The 17,024-nt window shown below is 43.4% G+C and overlaps 1 protein-coding gene across 1 annotated transcript in view; it reads left to right on the top strand.

Moving 5' to 3' along the window:
• Positions 1–17,024, top strand: part of LOC143784099 (disintegrin and metalloproteinase domain-containing protein 10-like) — a 276,865-nt gene that overhangs the window by 93,999 nt on the left and 165,842 nt on the right. The window contains exons 7-8 of the mRNA XM_077271955.1: positions 4,298–4,390; positions 15,143–15,311. Coding sequence (XP_077128070.1) covers positions 4,298–4,390; positions 15,143–15,311 — 262 coding nt within the window. The remainder of the gene's footprint in view (positions 1–4,297; positions 4,391–15,142; positions 15,312–17,024) is intronic.

The following is a 17,024-nucleotide window of genomic DNA, read 5'->3' as shown; positions in this document are numbered from 1 at the left end:
TTACTACATATACTTAGCAGTATGTGGTAGGTCACACAGGTCTGGTACCTGTTGTTCCCTTGCTGAGCATGTTAAAACCTGTAATGTATTTGATATAAGATGTTATGAATTGATACTTGTTACAAATAAAATTGATTTTTTTTATATTATCCTGGACTCGGACTCCCTTTTCTCTATGAGTATAATGCATTGTTGTTGGAGTGTCCTATATTGGTATTGTAACTCCTATATCAACAGTTCCTCCACATGGAGATGAACTGATACAGGAGGATTATTGTTTTCATTATGGGATTTAATTAGATCAAACATGATTGCAGCGTTTCGGGGGCATAGGGAAGCATCGCGCAGGAAAGGGGCTCCCTGCTGGCTTCCCGGAGACCCTCGGTACAAGGCGATGTTCTCACCTTGTACCGAGCGTCTCCTCCCTGCAGGCCCCAGATCCAAAATGGCCGCGGGGCTACTTCCGGGTCCTGCAGGGAGGTGGCTTACAAGCGCCTGCTCAGAGCAGGTGCTGGTAAGCCTCCCTGCTGTGCCTGTGTGATCGCTGATCTGACACAGTGCACAGCAAAGTGTCAGATCAGCGATCCGTCACTATAACATGATGCCCCCCCTGGGGCAATGTTATAAAATAAAAATAAAAATATTCAGATGTGTAAAAAAAAAAAAAAATTCCTAAATAAATAATAATAAAAAAAAATATTGCTCCAATAAATACATTCCTTTATCTAAATAAAAAAAACAATAAAAGTACACATTTAGTATCGCCGCGTCCGTAATGACCCGACCTATAAAACTGTCCCACTAGTTAACCCCTTCAGTGAACACCTTAAAAAAAATGAGGCAAAAAACAACGCTTTATTATCATACCGCCGAACAAAAAGTGGAATAGCACGTGATCAAAAAGAAGGATAACAATAACCATGGTACCACTGAAAACTTCATCTTGTCTCGCAAAAAAGAGCCGCCATACAGCGTCATCAGCAAAAAAATAAAAAAGTTATAGTCCTCAGAATAAAGCAATGCAAAAATAATTATTTTTTCTATAAAATAGTTTTTATCGTATAAAAGAGCCAAAACATAAAAAATGATATAAATGAGGTATCGCTGTAATCGTACTGACCCGAAGAATAAAACTGCTTTATCCATTTTACCAAACGCGGAACGGTATAAACGCCCCCCCCAAAAGAGATTCATGAATAGCTGTTTTTTGGTAATACTGCCTCCTAAAAATCAGAATAAAAAGCGATCAAAAAATGTCACATGCTCAAAATGTTACCAATAAAAAAGTCAACTCGTCCCGCAAAAAACAAGACCTCACATGACTCTGTGGACTAAAATATGGAAAAATTATAGGTCTCAAAATGTGGTAACGCCAAAAAATATTTTTTGCAATAAAAAGCGTCTTTTAGTGTGTGACGGCTGCCAATCATAAAAATCAGCTAAAAAACCCGCTATAAAAGTTAAGCAAACCCCCCTTCATCACCCCCTTAGTTAGGGAAAAATAAAAAAATTAAAAAAAGTATTTATTTCCATTTTCTCATTAGGGCTAGGGTTAGGGCTAGGGTTAGGGCTAGGGTTAGGGTTAGTGTTAGGGCTAGGGTTAGGGCTAGGGCTAGGGTTAGGGCTAGTGTTAGGCTTATGGTTTGGATTACATTTACGGTTGGAATTAGGGTTAGGGGTGTGTCAGGGTTAGGGGTGTGGTTAGGGTTATGGTTGGGTTTAGGGTTAGGGGTGTGTTGGAGTTGGGGTTAGGGGTGTGGTTGCGATTAGGGTTAGGGGTGTGTTAGGGTTAGGGTTTCAGTTAGAATTGGGGGTTTCCACTGTTTAGGCACATCAGGGCTCTCCAAACGCGACATGGCATCCGATCTCAATTCCAGCCAATTCTACGTTGAAAAAGTAAAACAGTGCTCCTTCCCTTCCGAGCTCTCCCGTGCGCCCAAACAGGGGTTTACCCCAACATATGGGGTATCAGCGTACTCAGGACAAATTGGACAACAACTTCTGGCATCCAATTTCTCTTGTTACCCTTGGGAAAATAAAAATTTGGGGGCTAAAAAATAATTTTTGTGGAAAGAAAAAATAATTTTTATTTTCATGGCTCTGCGTCATAAACTCTAGTGAAACACTTGGGGGTTCAAAGCTCTCACAACACATCTAGATACGTTCCTTAGGGGGTTTACTTTCTAAAATGGTGTCACTTGTGGGGGGTTTCAATGTTTAGACACATCAGGGGCTCCCCAATGCAACATGGCGTCCCTTCTCAATTCCAACCAATTTTGCATTGAACAGTCAAACGGTGCTCCTTCCCTTCTGAGCTCTGCCATGCACCCAAACAGTGGTTTACCCCCACATATGGTATATCAGCGTACTCAGGACAAACTGCGCAACAATGTTTGGGGTACAATTTCTTCTTATAACCTTGGGAAAATAAAAAATTGGAGGCGAAAAGTTTATTTTTGTGAAAAAATATTATTTTTTATTTTTAGGGCTAGACATTATAAACTTCTGTGAAGCACTTGGTGGGTCAAAGTGCTCACCACACATCTAGATAAGTTCCTTAGGGGGTTTACTTTCCAAAATGGTGTCACTTGTGGGGGGTTTCAATGTTTAGGCACATTAGTGGCTCTCCAAACGCAACATGGCGTCCCATCTCAGTTTTTGCCAATTTTGCATTGAAAAGTTAAATAGCGCTCCTTCCCTTCCGAGCTCTGCCCAAACAGTGGTTTACCCCCACATATGGGGTATCAGGGTACTCAGGACAAATTGTACAACAACTTTTGTGATCCATTTTCTCCTGTTACCCTTGGTAAAATAAAACAAATTGGAGCTGAAATAAATTTTTTGTGAAAAAAAATTAAATGTTAATTTTTTTTTAAACATTCCAAAAATTCCTGTGAAGCACCAGAAGGGTTAATAAACTTCTTGAATGTGATTTTGAGCACCTTGAGGTGTGCAGTTTTTAGAATGGTGTCACACTTGGTTATTTTCTATCATATAGACCCCTCAAAATGACTTCAAATGTGATGTGGTCCCTAAAAAACAATGGTGTTGTAAAAATGAGAAATTGCTGGTCAAATTTTAACCCTTATAACTCCCTAACAAAAAAAAAAAAAGTTCCAAAATTGTACTGATATAAAGTAGACATGTGGGAAATGTTACTTCTTAAGTATTTTGTGTGGCATATCTCTGTGATTTAAGGGCATAAAAATTCAAAGTTGGAAAATTGCGAAATTTTCGCCAAATTTCCGTTTTTTTCACAAATAAGCGCAGGTAATATCAAAGAAATTTTACAACTATCATGAAGTACAATATGTCAGGAGAAAACAGTCATCACCGGAATTCGGTCATTATCATGCAAACCACCCTCGGGGCTTAAGGAGTTAAAGGGTCAACATTGACTTGTAGGTTTTTTACCTTCCAATAGGTGGCACTAGAGTTCGAGTTCTCTTCCTCTCTGAAGAGACAATTTGCATAATTAGCATATTTCCCAGAGGAGCATTGCAGCTTTAAGTCTCCTCACCTCGGCATGCTTAGCATGTCAATCTCCGCAAGAAGAAACAATATTTCTTGGGTATGGGTACACTATTCTAAGACGATACTCCATCTTGTGGGCAAACTTTAGTACTACACTTTCACTATTTAACAGATCTACCCAATAGCAAATATATACATAGCATTATATATATATATATACTGTATATATAGTGAACAAAATACGGTAATACACCTGATTGTGTAGCAGTACCATTATATACGAGGTGATAGTACACTTAAATCATGTAGCAATATCAACATATGTTAATCTATGCACAAACACTAATAGCATATGGCATCGGGAAAGAGGGAAAGGCAAAGGCAGTAACACATTTTACCATACCCCCTACATCAGCAAGTGGTAAAATTAGTTTCAAAATTAAGGTCATGGGTTACTCATCTTCCTCAGGTCCAGCACAGCATCTTTGCTACTGCCATGGTCTTTGTTGTCAAGCTGTGATGGTGACACCACGGCACCAACTCAGGAGACCACTGTAGCCAATCACTGGGAGAGCTGCTGAACCTAGTGATTGGCTGCAGGAGAAGAAGTTGACTTAGAAGAGTGATTAACATATGAGTTTATTATTTTAACATAGTGGAAATCAATAGAGAGGGAAAAGTTTTTTCCAAAAAAATCCCTTCAGTAGCATATTTGGTAAGAAAATGTTCTCTCATGCTCTTCACAGTGATGTTTAATTCTTTATTCTGTACTGAGTCTGACAGGTGGAATTTTTGTTTCTCCTTATTTCTATGTATTTTTTAGATTGCTGGATACATGCGATCAGTAAATTCAGTATATGAGCAAGTAAACTTTAATGGCATCAGAAATATTAACTTTAAAGTAAAGGTGTTAAATGTAAGTATGGATTGATAAATAAGTGGTTACGACTTTTATTGAAAAAAGTTTAATGTAAATTGATAGAAATTATATCATTGTACATTATATACCATGTCATTAATACTGTAGCTTGTATATAATTTTGTTAAATTATGATTTTCACATCTTTTTTTCATGAAATAAGGGTTGGTTTTAAATAAATAGTAATAGCATAGTTATATTGTTATAAACTGTGGTTTAGTTAGGTTATAGGGTGTGGACTATTTGGGGAAATTTTTTTATGTTTTTTTCTAAAATGTATGTAATTTTTTTTCTGTAAAGTATTTTTTTGCAGTATGGTTTCTTAAAAATGTTTGACCTTTTGGCTTTTTCCGTCTCTGGATATTACAGTACATAGCTGGCTGAGTTAGCAGTAAAACAAGAGTGAGCATGTTGTAACAACAAGGTTTGTAAACCTTATTGGTCTTGTATTGAATTCGTCCAAGCTGCCTGATGACCAAATCAAAGTTCAACTTAAATGTATTCATAAATTAGCATAGAAAATAGTGCAAGAGATTATAGATTAATGCTATAAACCCTTATGAAAGATTCACTGTCAACATACTCTGCAGTCTATTATCACGTGATACATACAGTGGGGAAAATAAGTATTTGATACACTGCTGATTTCCGAGTTTTCCCACCTACAAAGAATGGAGAGGTCTGTAATTTTTATGGCAGGTACACTTCAACTGTGAGAGACTGAATCTGAAAAAAAACAAACATAACATTGTATGATTTTTACATAATAAATTTGCATTTTATTGCATGAAGTAAGTGTTTGACACAATAGAAAACAGAACTTAATATTTGGTACAGAAACCTTTGTTTGCAATTACAGAGGTCAGACATTTCCTGTAGTTCTTAACCAAGTATACACACACTGCAACAGGGATTTTGGCCCACTCCTCCATACAGATCTTCTCCAGATTTTTCACGTTTCCGTGCTGTCACTTGGCAACATTGACTTTCAGCTACAGCCAAAGATTTTCTATTACATTTGATTCTGGAGACTGTCTAGGTCACTTTAGGACCTTGAAATGCTTGTTACGGAGCCACTCCTTAGTTGCTCTGGCTTTGTGTTTTGTGTCATCATTGCCATGCTGGAAGACCCAGCCATGACCCATCTTCACTGTTCTTACTAAGGGAAGGAGGTTGTTGGCCAAAATCTCACGATACATGACTCTATCAATCCTCCCTTCATAACGGTGCAGTAGTCCCCTTTTGCAGAAAAGTACCCCCAAAGTATGATGTTTCCCCCACCATGCTTCACAGTTGGGACAATGTTCTTTGGGTTGTACTCATCCTTCTTTCTTCCTCTAAACACAGCGAGTGGAGTTGATACCAAAAAGTTCTATTTTCGTCTCATCTGACCACATAACCTTCTCTCGTGTCTTCTCTGGATCATCTACATGGTCATTGGTGAACTTCAAATGGGTTTGGACATGTGCTGGTGTGAGCAGGGGGACCTTGCGTGCCCTGCAGGATTTTAATCCATGACGGTGTACTGTGTTACTAATGGTAATGTTTGAGACTGTGGTCCCAGCTCTCTTTAGGTAATTGACCAGGTCCTCCCATGTAGTTCTGGGTTGATTCCTGACCTTTCTTAGAATCATCCTTACCTCACGAGGCGAGACCTTGCATTGACCCCAGACCGAGGAAGATTGACAGTCATGTTGTGTTTCTTCCATTTTCTAATAATTGTGCCAACAGTTGTTGCATTCTCACCAAGCTGCGTGCCTATCGTCCTATAGCCCATCCCAGCCTTGTGCAGGCCTACTTTTTTGTCCCTGGTGTCCTTAGACAGCTGTTTGGTCTTGGCCACAATGTAGAGATTGGAGTGTGATCGAATGTGTGGAGAGGTGTCTTTTATATAGGTAACAAGTAGTGTTGAGCGATACCTTCCGATATTTGAAAGTATCGGTATCGGATAGTATCGGCTGATATCCGAAAAATATTGGATATCGCCGATACCGATACCCGATACCAATACAAGTCAATGGGACACAAATATCGGAAGTGATCCTGGATGGTTCCCAGGGTCTGAAGGAGAGGAAACTCTTCTTCAGGCCCTGGGATCCATATTCATGTGTACAATAAAGAATAAAAATAAAAAATAGGGATATACTCACCCTCGGACGCGCCCTGGTTGTAACCGCTGCAACCGGCAGCCTCCGTTCCTAAGAATGAGCGCGTGAAGGACCTTCGATGAAGTCGCCCCACCACGTCACCACAGATAATCCCACCCCCCAACACATCACCACACATAATCCCGCCCCCCCACCACATCACCACACATAATCCCGCCCCCACCACATAACCACACATAATCCCACCCCCAACACATCACCACACATAATTCCGCCCCCCCACCACATCACCACACATAATCCCGCCTGCCCACCACATCACCACACATAATTCCGCCCCCCACCACATCACCACACATAATCCCACCCCCACCACATCACCACACGTAATCCCGCCCCCACCACATCACCACACATAATCCCACCCCCAACACATCACCACACATAATCCCGCCCCCCACCACATCACCACACATAATCGTGCCCGCCCACCACATCACCACACATAATCCCACCCCCCAACACATCACCACACATAATCCCGCCCACCCAACACATCACCACACCTAATCCTGCCCCGCCAAACACATCACCACACATAATCCCTCCCCCCAACACATCACCACACATAATCCCGCCCCCCCCACCACATCACACATAATCCCGCCCCCCAACCACATCTATATATATAATTGTCTGAGGGTTTTTCCGTCTGTCTGTCTGTCTGTCTGTCCTGGAAATCCCGCGTCTCTGATTGGTCGAGGCCGCCAGGCCTCGACCAATCAGCGAGGGGCACAGCATGGCGACGATGATGTCATAAAGGTTGCCTCGACCAATCAGCGATGGGCACAGTCTGCCGCGAATTCGCCTCGACCAATCAGCGACGGGCACAGTATCGATGTAGATGTCATAATGGTTGCCATGGCGACGATGATGTCATAAAGGTTGCCTCGACCAATCAGCGATGGGCACAGTCTGCCGCGAATTCTGGAATCATCATTGTCCATATACTACGGGGACATGCATATTCTAGAATACCCGATGCATTAGAATCGGGCCACAATCTATCACACATAATCCCGCCCCCAACCACATTACCACAGATAATCCCGCCCCCACCACATTACCACACATAATCCCACCCCCCACCACATTACCACATAATCCCGCCTCCCACATTACCACACAAGGCTCCGTCCCCACACATTACCACACGAGGCTCCGTCCTCACACATTACCACACAAGGCTGCGTCCCCCCACATTACCACACGAGGTTCCGTCCCCACACATTACCACATGAGGCTCCGTCCTCACACATTACCCCATCACAGTAAATGTCCCCCAAGCCCGATACACTAGATACCACATCACAATAAGTCTCCCCCACACCTGTTTCACTAAATGCCACCATTACACTAAATGCCCCCCCACACACAGAAATACCCCCCAAACAGTAAATACTCTCCCCACAGCAGTAAATACCCCACACATAGTAATACCTCTCACACACAGAAATACCCCCCACAAACAGTAACTACCCCCACAAACACACACACAGTAATCCCCCTGACAATAAATACACACACACAGTAATGCACCCCACAGTAAATTCACACAAAGTAATACCCCTCACACAGTAAATACACACAGTAATACTGCCCACACAGTAATACCCCAACACACAATAAATACACACACAGCAATACCCTCCACACACAGGAATCCAGCTTACACAGTAAATACAGACAGTAATACCTCCCACTCAGTAATACCCCTCCCATACAGTATATATACACACACAGTAAATACCCCTACACACACAGTAAATACAGTCATGCAGTAATTACAAACACACAGTAATTCCCCCACACAGTATATACACACACACAGTAATACCCCCTAACACAGAGTATATAGACACAGTAATACCCGCAACACACAATAAATACACAACAATACCCTCCACACACAGGAATCCCCCCTTACACAGTAAATACACACAGTAATACCTCCCACTCAGTAATACCCCTCCCACACAGTAAATGTACACACACAGTAAATACCCCTACACACAGTAAATACAGACATGCAGTAATTACACACACACATTAATTTCCCCACACAGAGTAAATACACACTGTGACGATTCTCCACTCTCTGTGGATGGGGGAACTCACTTGGCTGGTCGTTGAAGCATACGCTGGGACACTCAGGGTTAAACAGTCCATTTGGTTTATTAATACACACCATAAACCGAGTCTCAGGTACTTGATAACATTCAGCACCCCAAGCACCATCTGGCAACCATTCAGCTGTACAGTACCCACAATCCTCGTTGAGCCTTGATGTGCCCATGGATTAGTGTCAACCTAATGCGGTGACAACAGCACAGGCTCCCGGATGCCTCTTATCCTCAGAGGCATCCTCTCCGGAGGTATACCACAGGCCTCCTCTCTCTGGCTCAGTCTAGCCAGCACTGCCTGTGCACAAACACACAGACTCCATCTTGGGGGTTCAGACACACCCCCTTGGGTGTGGTATGTAGGAGACTGGTCCCACCCACCTCTCCAAGTCACCTGGAAGTCTTCCCAATGTATAGTAACACTCAGCAGTAGGTTTTCTGAGCAAAATAAACCCAGGCTTCCATCACAGGGTCACCCACCTCTGTGATACATGCTACCCATTAACCACATGGCCACTCGCCATACCACAACACACACAGTAAATAAATGTGGCACCCCAGGAGATCGGGTACCACAGTAGTGCTGCCTTCATCTCGGGGAGGGTAGTGTTATGCCTGGAAACAAGAGGGATTTTTTTGGCAGGTAACCACACACACAACACCTTCTGAATCCAGGCCAGGAGGGGGAGCTCTAAGCCCGGTTTCAGGGCAGCTTCCCTGGATAAAGATCCTGGTCTGAAGGAGGAGTCAGATAGTCTGGTGCAGACGAGTGATAGGAAAGGAGCAGAGGAGAGATTAGGAGCTCAGGGAGGCTGCGATTGGGCCCGAGGTCGTGGGAGACGAGTCAAGCAAGAGAACCGGAGGGCATAGGACTATACCTAAACTGCCCGTACAACACCTGTGGTACAGCAGCATTATGGAGCCTGGAGTCACCATGCAGAGACCCCCAGAAGGAACGGCTCAAGCTGCCTTCTATACAGATACTGTCCCAGGACAGGGAAGAAAGAGGACCTTGTGAGGACACTTCAGGTAACAAGGGACTAATAGTGAGCGCAAAGTGGAAGGCTCCCAACCTGACCTGCCAAGGGGATTTCCACTTGTTTCTGGGCTGCCTGGATTCCTTCTGTACCTGTTGCCGGTACCCTGGACTGTAGCCTGCTACTATCAGTAAACCAGGTAAAAACTGCAACCCTGAATCCTCTGTTATTTACCGGCCACACATCATCCTTGGCATACACCTTGGGAGCCCTGGGGACCCCGCTTCACCTGTGGGAAGCATCACCATCAAGGTGCCATACCATCACCCCAGAGGACCCCTTTAAGCGGCGTCGGTCCCCACTGACCGAACACCACAGGTGGCATCATGAACAATAGCCTTTATTCACAATTCCCCTTAAAAGACCTTTCCCTTTAATTGAGCGCCCAGGGCACGGACCGGGTCGCAGCCACCGTGACTTTAATAGTGATCCGACCCGGTGCCGAGTACCCCAGGCCCTGGCGGGCGACCCATAAACACTCACAGTAAATACAAACACACACACACAGTAATACCCCTACACACAGTAATACCTCCACACAGTAAATACCCCAACACACAGTTAATACACACACACAGACAGTAATTACCACACACATAGTAATCACACCCCCTGCCCAAGCAGTAAATACCCCCCAATCTTCGGTAACTTCAGCTCTACTAACATGGAGCATTTACCACCAAACTGCGCCTCTGGGCACCAGCAAGTGACGTCAGCAGTGTGATCACATGACATGATCACGCTGCTGCAGAAGAAATGAATGGCTAGCACACGACTTGTGTTTGACTGTACGGTGCTAGTGAACGGAAGAAGCTTCCTCTCTTGGGCACAGACCTGCCAGCCCTCCCACTCAAACACCAACGTCGGCTTGTACAGCCACGATTTCATGCACACCACCGGACCACTGGACCACTAAGAGCGCAGACAATTGACTTTGCCATGATCACACTGCTGGCGTCGCTCTGACCCAGCGGTCAGAGCTTCAATTGTACCCGCGTCTGAATGACGCGAGTTCAATTGAATACTGGGAGCCAGAGCGCTGCAGCTTGACAGCTGGTTCAGAGAACTGCCGACTTCTAGTCCAGAATGCAGCCGCCAGGGGTGATTCTTCAGACCACCGTATTAGGCAGCCCGACTGCGCCCCCCTGCCAGCTGCGCACGGGGCACTTGCCCTGGCTGCCCCATCCCTACATACACCTCTGGGAAAAGGTTCTTAAGAAAAAAAATGCTTTGAAAGGTGTCCATTAGTGATGAGCGAGTATACTCGTTGCTCGAGTTTTCCGGAGCACGCTCGGGTCACCTCCGAGTATTTGTTATTGCTCGGACATATAGTTTTCATCGCCTCAGTTGCATGATTTACAGCTTCCAGATAAGCTGAATACATGTGGGAATTCCCTAACAAACAGGCATTCCTCACATGTATTCAGCGTATCTGGAAGCCGTAAATCATGCAACTGAGGCAGAGAAAACCTAAGCAAGGAGCACGCTCGCTCATCACTAGTGTCCATTCATAATCTGTTATGACCTGGTGGTTAAGAGGCCACACTGATATGACCTGGTGGCTAAAACGCAACATGGGACGAGCTCTGAGGAGGTGGTATCTCTACTGACCGCAGTCCCTAATCCTAACAACAACACTAGTAATAGCCGTGGGATGTTCCTGACTCTCCCTAAACACCTCTTCACAGCCTAAGAACTAACTACCCCTAAAGAAGGAAATAGAAAGCTATCTTGCCTCAGAGAAAACCCCAAAAGGAAAGATAGCCCCCCACAAATATTGACTGTGAGTGGAGAGGGAAAAGACGTACACAGAAATGAAATCAGATTTCAGCAAAGGAGGCCAATACTAAACTTGATAGACAGAGAGAAAAGGATACTGTGCGGTCAGTATTAAAAACTACAAAATCCACGCAGAGTTTACAAAAATGAACTCCACACCGACTCACGGTGTGGAGGGGCAAATCTGCTTCCTCAGAGCATCCAGCTAGCCTGAATATGACATAGTAACAAGCTGGATAAAAAGAGACATATTTGCAGAGCAATAGAGTCCAAAGCAAATGGACAAACAAGAACTAGCAAAGACTTATCTTTTGCTGACAAGGACAGGCCATATGAGAATTCCAAGGAGAGAACCAAATCCAACCAAGATCATTGACAGCTGGCATGAACTAAAGCCCAGAGCAGGTTTAAATAACAAACCCAGGCAAGGCGATCAGTGAAGGCAGCTGCTACAGCTACCTAAAGGAGCAGCAGTTCCACTCGAAACCACCAGAGGGAGCCCAAGGGCAGAACTCACAAAAATACCATTAGCAACCACAGGAGGGAGCTCCAGAATGGAATTCACAACAGTACCCCCCCCTTGAGGAGGGGTCACCGAACCCTCACCAGAGCTCCCAGGCCGATCAGGATGAGCCAAATGGAAAGCACGAACCAAATCGGCAGCATGAACATCGGAGGCAACAACCCAAGAATTATCCTCCTGGCCATAACCCTTCCACTTGACCAGATACTGAAGCTTCCGCCTTGAAAAATGAGAATCCAAAATCTTCTCCACCACATATTCCAATTCCCCCTCAACCAACACCGGAGCAGGAGGATCAACGGAGGGAACCATAGGTACCACATATCTCCGCAACAAGGATCTATGGAACACATTATGAATGGAAAAAGAAGCTGGAAGGGCCAAACGAAAAGACACCAGATTGATAATTTCAGAAATCTTATAAGGCCCAATAAAGCGAGGCTTGAACTTAGGGGAAGAAACCTTCATAGGAACATGATGAGAAGACAACCAGACGAAATCCCCAACACGAAGCCGGGGACCAACACACCGACGACGGTTAGCAAAACGTTGAGCCTTTTCCTGAGACAACGTCAAATTGTCCACCACATGAGTCCAAATTTGCTGCAACCTGTCCACCACAGAATCCACACCAGGACAGTCAGAAGGCTCAAGCTGCCCCGAAGAAAAACGAGGATGAAAACCAAAGTTACAAAAGAAAGGCGAAACCAAGGTAGCCGAACTAGCCCGATTATTAAGGGCAAACTCGGCCAACGGCAAAAAGGTCACCCAATCATCCTGATCAGCAGACACGAAGCATCTCAAATAGGTTTCCAAGGTCTGATTGGTTCGCTCCATTTGGCCATTTGTCTGAGGATGGAATGCTGAAGAAAAAGACAAATCAATGCCCATTCTAGCACAAAAGGACCGCCAAAACCTAGAAACGAACTGGGAACCTCTGTCAGACACAATATTCTCCGGAATACCATGCAAACGAACTACATGCTGAAAAAATAATGGAACCAAATCAGAGGAGGAAGGCAACTTAGGCAACGGTACCAAACGGACGATCTTAGAAAACCGGTCACAAACCACCCAGATGACAGGATATCAGGATGTCCGCGTTTTGCTTGAATTAATCTGTAGTTGCTCCAAGATGTAAAATACCAAGGTATAAACCTGTCCCGGCCGGTGACAGGCACCTGTATTATATTGTAGATAAAAATCCACTCACAAGACGATAGTGCGCGCTTCCAGTAACAGTTTGCCGACGAGGTGCAGCAGGGCTGCAGGACCTCGCGTGACGTCACAAGCACGTGGGGTATCACGTGATCGGCTGTAGGATGAGTACAGATCGCACCATAGACCAAAAAGCTTTTGGTCTATGGTCTATCGTCTTGTGAGTGGATTTTTATCTACAATATAATACAGGTGCCTGTCACCGGCCGGGACAGGTTTATACCTTGGTATTTTACATCTTGGAGCAACTACAGATTTATTCAAGCAAAACGCGGACATCCTGATAGAGTTACTTTAAAGCTAAAAGGACCTTTCTGAAACGCCTCATGATCACCATTATCGCTGCATTGTAGCAAGTGAAGAGTAAGTGTATGATGTATTATTAAGCATTTTTCTGTACAAATATTGGTATTATCTCCTACCACTTTTGCTATTCTGAATCTGCCCCTCCCCCTATCCAAATAACCTGCAGCGCAGATATTTCCCCATAAGGTATAAAGCCCAGAGCAGGTTTAAATAACAAACCCAGGCAAGGCGATCAGTGAAGGCAGCTGCTACAGCTACCTAAAGGAGCAGCAGTTCCACTCGAAACCACCAGAGGGAGCTCAAGGGAAGAACTCACAAAAATACCATTAGCAACCACAGGAGGGAGCTCCAGAACGGAATTCACAACAATAATCATCATACTAACTAAATGTACAAAGAATAATCTTAGCGTAATGGTATTGTAAAATGTTAATGTCAGTTGTAGCAAGATTTACTATAGCTAGTGCATTGCTTACAAGAAAGCCATTGCTATGGAATTGTGACATCGGCTGCCAGGTAGGAAACATTGCCATCTGATGATTTCTATGATGAAATATTTTTTCCAAGCCCTATTTAATCATGTTCAAGCAAATCCAATGGGCCATGGGCATAGTTAAAGAGGTTGTAGAGATAGCAACTGTACTTGAGCCTTTAAGGCGCTAATGAGTGTTATAAAAGGACCATGATAGTTTTGAGGCCCAATTACAGATTTTAGTTTGGAGTTATGTTTCTACGACTGCCATTTTTGCTTGATATCAAATCAATTACTAAATTATTTGATAATGTTGGATGAACCACAAGTTTGCAAGGGACTAGAGGCTTTGCCTACAGCTGCATTCACCCATACGCTGTTCTGTCTGCTTTTTTTTTTAAAACAGAGAGCACAGCAACCAATAATTTCATTAATCCATACACACATCCTTATCTAAATGGATTTGTGTCTCCAGTCCTTTCAGAACATGTCCTATTCTCATCTGTTGTGTGGATTTGCCATTAAAGTTTATGGGGATCCTTATAAAATGGATGAAATGCAGAAGACATACTTCAGCATTCCATTAATTTTTCATGCATTTTTAACTAATTAATTGGAAAAAGTCAGTGGATAAAAAAATCTGACAATTTGCCTTTTTCACTGAAAAAAATGGATGAAACAAAGATGAAACCTAAGGACAAAATCAGTCTATTTTTAAGTTAATACTCATATGGATCTGTGAAAGTAACTTAAGCACGGCTTCCCTACGTAGGCTACCACCATGCCTCTTCCTACATCCTACAATGCCAAATCCACAGCATTAGGCCAGGGTCACACTTGCGAGTTCAATGCGAGAAACTCACGCATCAATACCCAGCACTGCCACCGGGACTCGGGACCGGAGCGTGCGGCTGCATAGAAATACATGCAACTGAGCGCTCCGGTCCCGAGAGTCGGCAGCAGTGCCGGGTATTGATGCGATTGACTCATGCCAGTTTCTCACATTGAACTCGCAAGCAGCTACTTGATGAAGTCAGGAAGCCTTTGCACTGAGAGGCTGGGTTGCAATTTTTACACTGTGAAAGTATATTATATAAGTGATTTATTCTTAACTTTATTTCAGATAATTCAGGAGGAACAGCCTGGCAGTGGCATGCATTCAGCTTATATTGGACCGGAAAAACTTCTAATGTTACACTCCAGTGCCAACTGGAATAACGTGTGCCTCTCATACTTGTTGACAAATAGAGATTACAATGGGATCCTTGGGCTTGCTTGGATAGGAAGAGAAGGTAAAGTATCCAAACAGAATGTAGAAACAAAGCTTCATACACTTTTCAACATTTGACATTTTCAAGTTTTTAATGCAGAATAGAAATTAAAAGCATACATTGCATATTTTTCAAGTTCACATTTTACCTTTTGGTGCCAAGGCAATTTTCACATATCTTTTTTGTATTTTTTATTGTTTCCAAAAATATACAGCAAAACAAAAACACAAAGAGAAAACAAAAATTCAGCCTTCATCCCCCCACACCTATCCCAATTAAACAAGCATGACAAATCTCAATAAGGAAGAAAAAAATTACGGCATACACAGTGAAAATATCAATGTAGGAAATTACAGAAACAATTGTATTTCAAATACCTAATCCTGACTGAGATATACTCTATACTATTTCACCAAACATTACAATAATCCTGTGTGTTTGAAGGCCTATAGATTTTTCTGGGGTCAACCAAAAACACACCCCATAGATATTTATGACTTATTTACGGTACACACGGTTTCCATAAGGATAATATAATTGACCTTGTTAATGAATAGTGATGAGTGAGGGTACTTGTTGCTCGGGTGACCTCCGAGTATTTGTTAGTGTTCGGAGAATACGTTTTCATCTCCTCAACTGAATGATTTACAGCTATTAGCCAGGCTGAGTAGATGTGGGGGTTGCCTGGTTGCTAGGGAATCCTCACATGTAATCAAGCTGTCTAGTAGCTGTAAATCATTCAGCTACCGCGATGAAAACTTAATCTCCGAACACTAACAAATACTCGGACGTCATCCGAGTGTGCTCGGGAAAACCTGAGCAACGAGTACACTCGCTCATCACTATTAATGAACTCCCGGCATGTGGGTAGATTTTCTGACAACCAATGGGAGACAATAAATTTCCTTACGTCATAAAGAAGTCTTGCAATCACTACTTTCCCCTGTTCATCTGCAAATGTTTCATCCACATATCCCAGAATACGCGTAATAGGATCTCTTTGAACTGTGACTCTCATCACTAGATGGATTAAATTCAAAACTGTTGTCCAAAACATCTGTACATATGGACAAGTTCATATCATGTGTAGAAGGTTCGCCTCTTCTGCAGTACATTTCATTTAGGGTACATAGAACCTGTGGGCAAACAACTAAAAATGTGTTTTGTATGCCCTATATGTGACTTATAGTTGTGACAATCAGTATGATATTTTGGGGATATACTTACCTGAGATGGGTCCCAAAGTATTTGCCCAATTAATCTTGGTTTTTATTTCATGAGATACGAATACAGTATAACAGGTGTCTGTAGATCAGACATATAAATTGTCACAATTCCACCCCTTCATGTGTCTGGGTTGCAGTTACTGATGGCTCAGCCGTCCAATCTGGTACAGGAGCGTGCTGAAGCTGTCACTACTTTGACAGCTCAGTGTCCATTCTGGTGCAGGGGCTTGTCCCAGGTGATTGCTCCACTACGTAGCTGGGCTGTTAGTCCCAGACCTCTGTCAGACGTAGCTTCAGCTAAGTACATTTGGTTATCTCAGTGCCTAGTGTTTTGCTTTATGATCTTTCATTGAATGACCTTGGACCTCATTCTGACCACCCGTTTCTTTAGCCCTTGTGTTTTTATCCGCTATCCTCCTGGCATTTTGACCTTGGACAGTGACCTGACTATAGATGACTCAGGATCTGGATAAGGAATGCCAGAGTCTGGAATCATCACAATTCCAGT

This window comes from Ranitomeya variabilis, chromosome 1, assembly GCF_051348905.1.
Source record: "Ranitomeya variabilis isolate aRanVar5 chromosome 1, aRanVar5.hap1, whole genome shotgun sequence".
Classification (NCBI taxonomy): Eukaryota; Metazoa; Chordata; class Amphibia; order Anura; family Dendrobatidae; genus Ranitomeya; species Ranitomeya variabilis.
The sequence above is the reverse complement of the archived record's forward strand: the minus strand, read 5'-3'. Positions and strand labels throughout refer to the sequence as shown.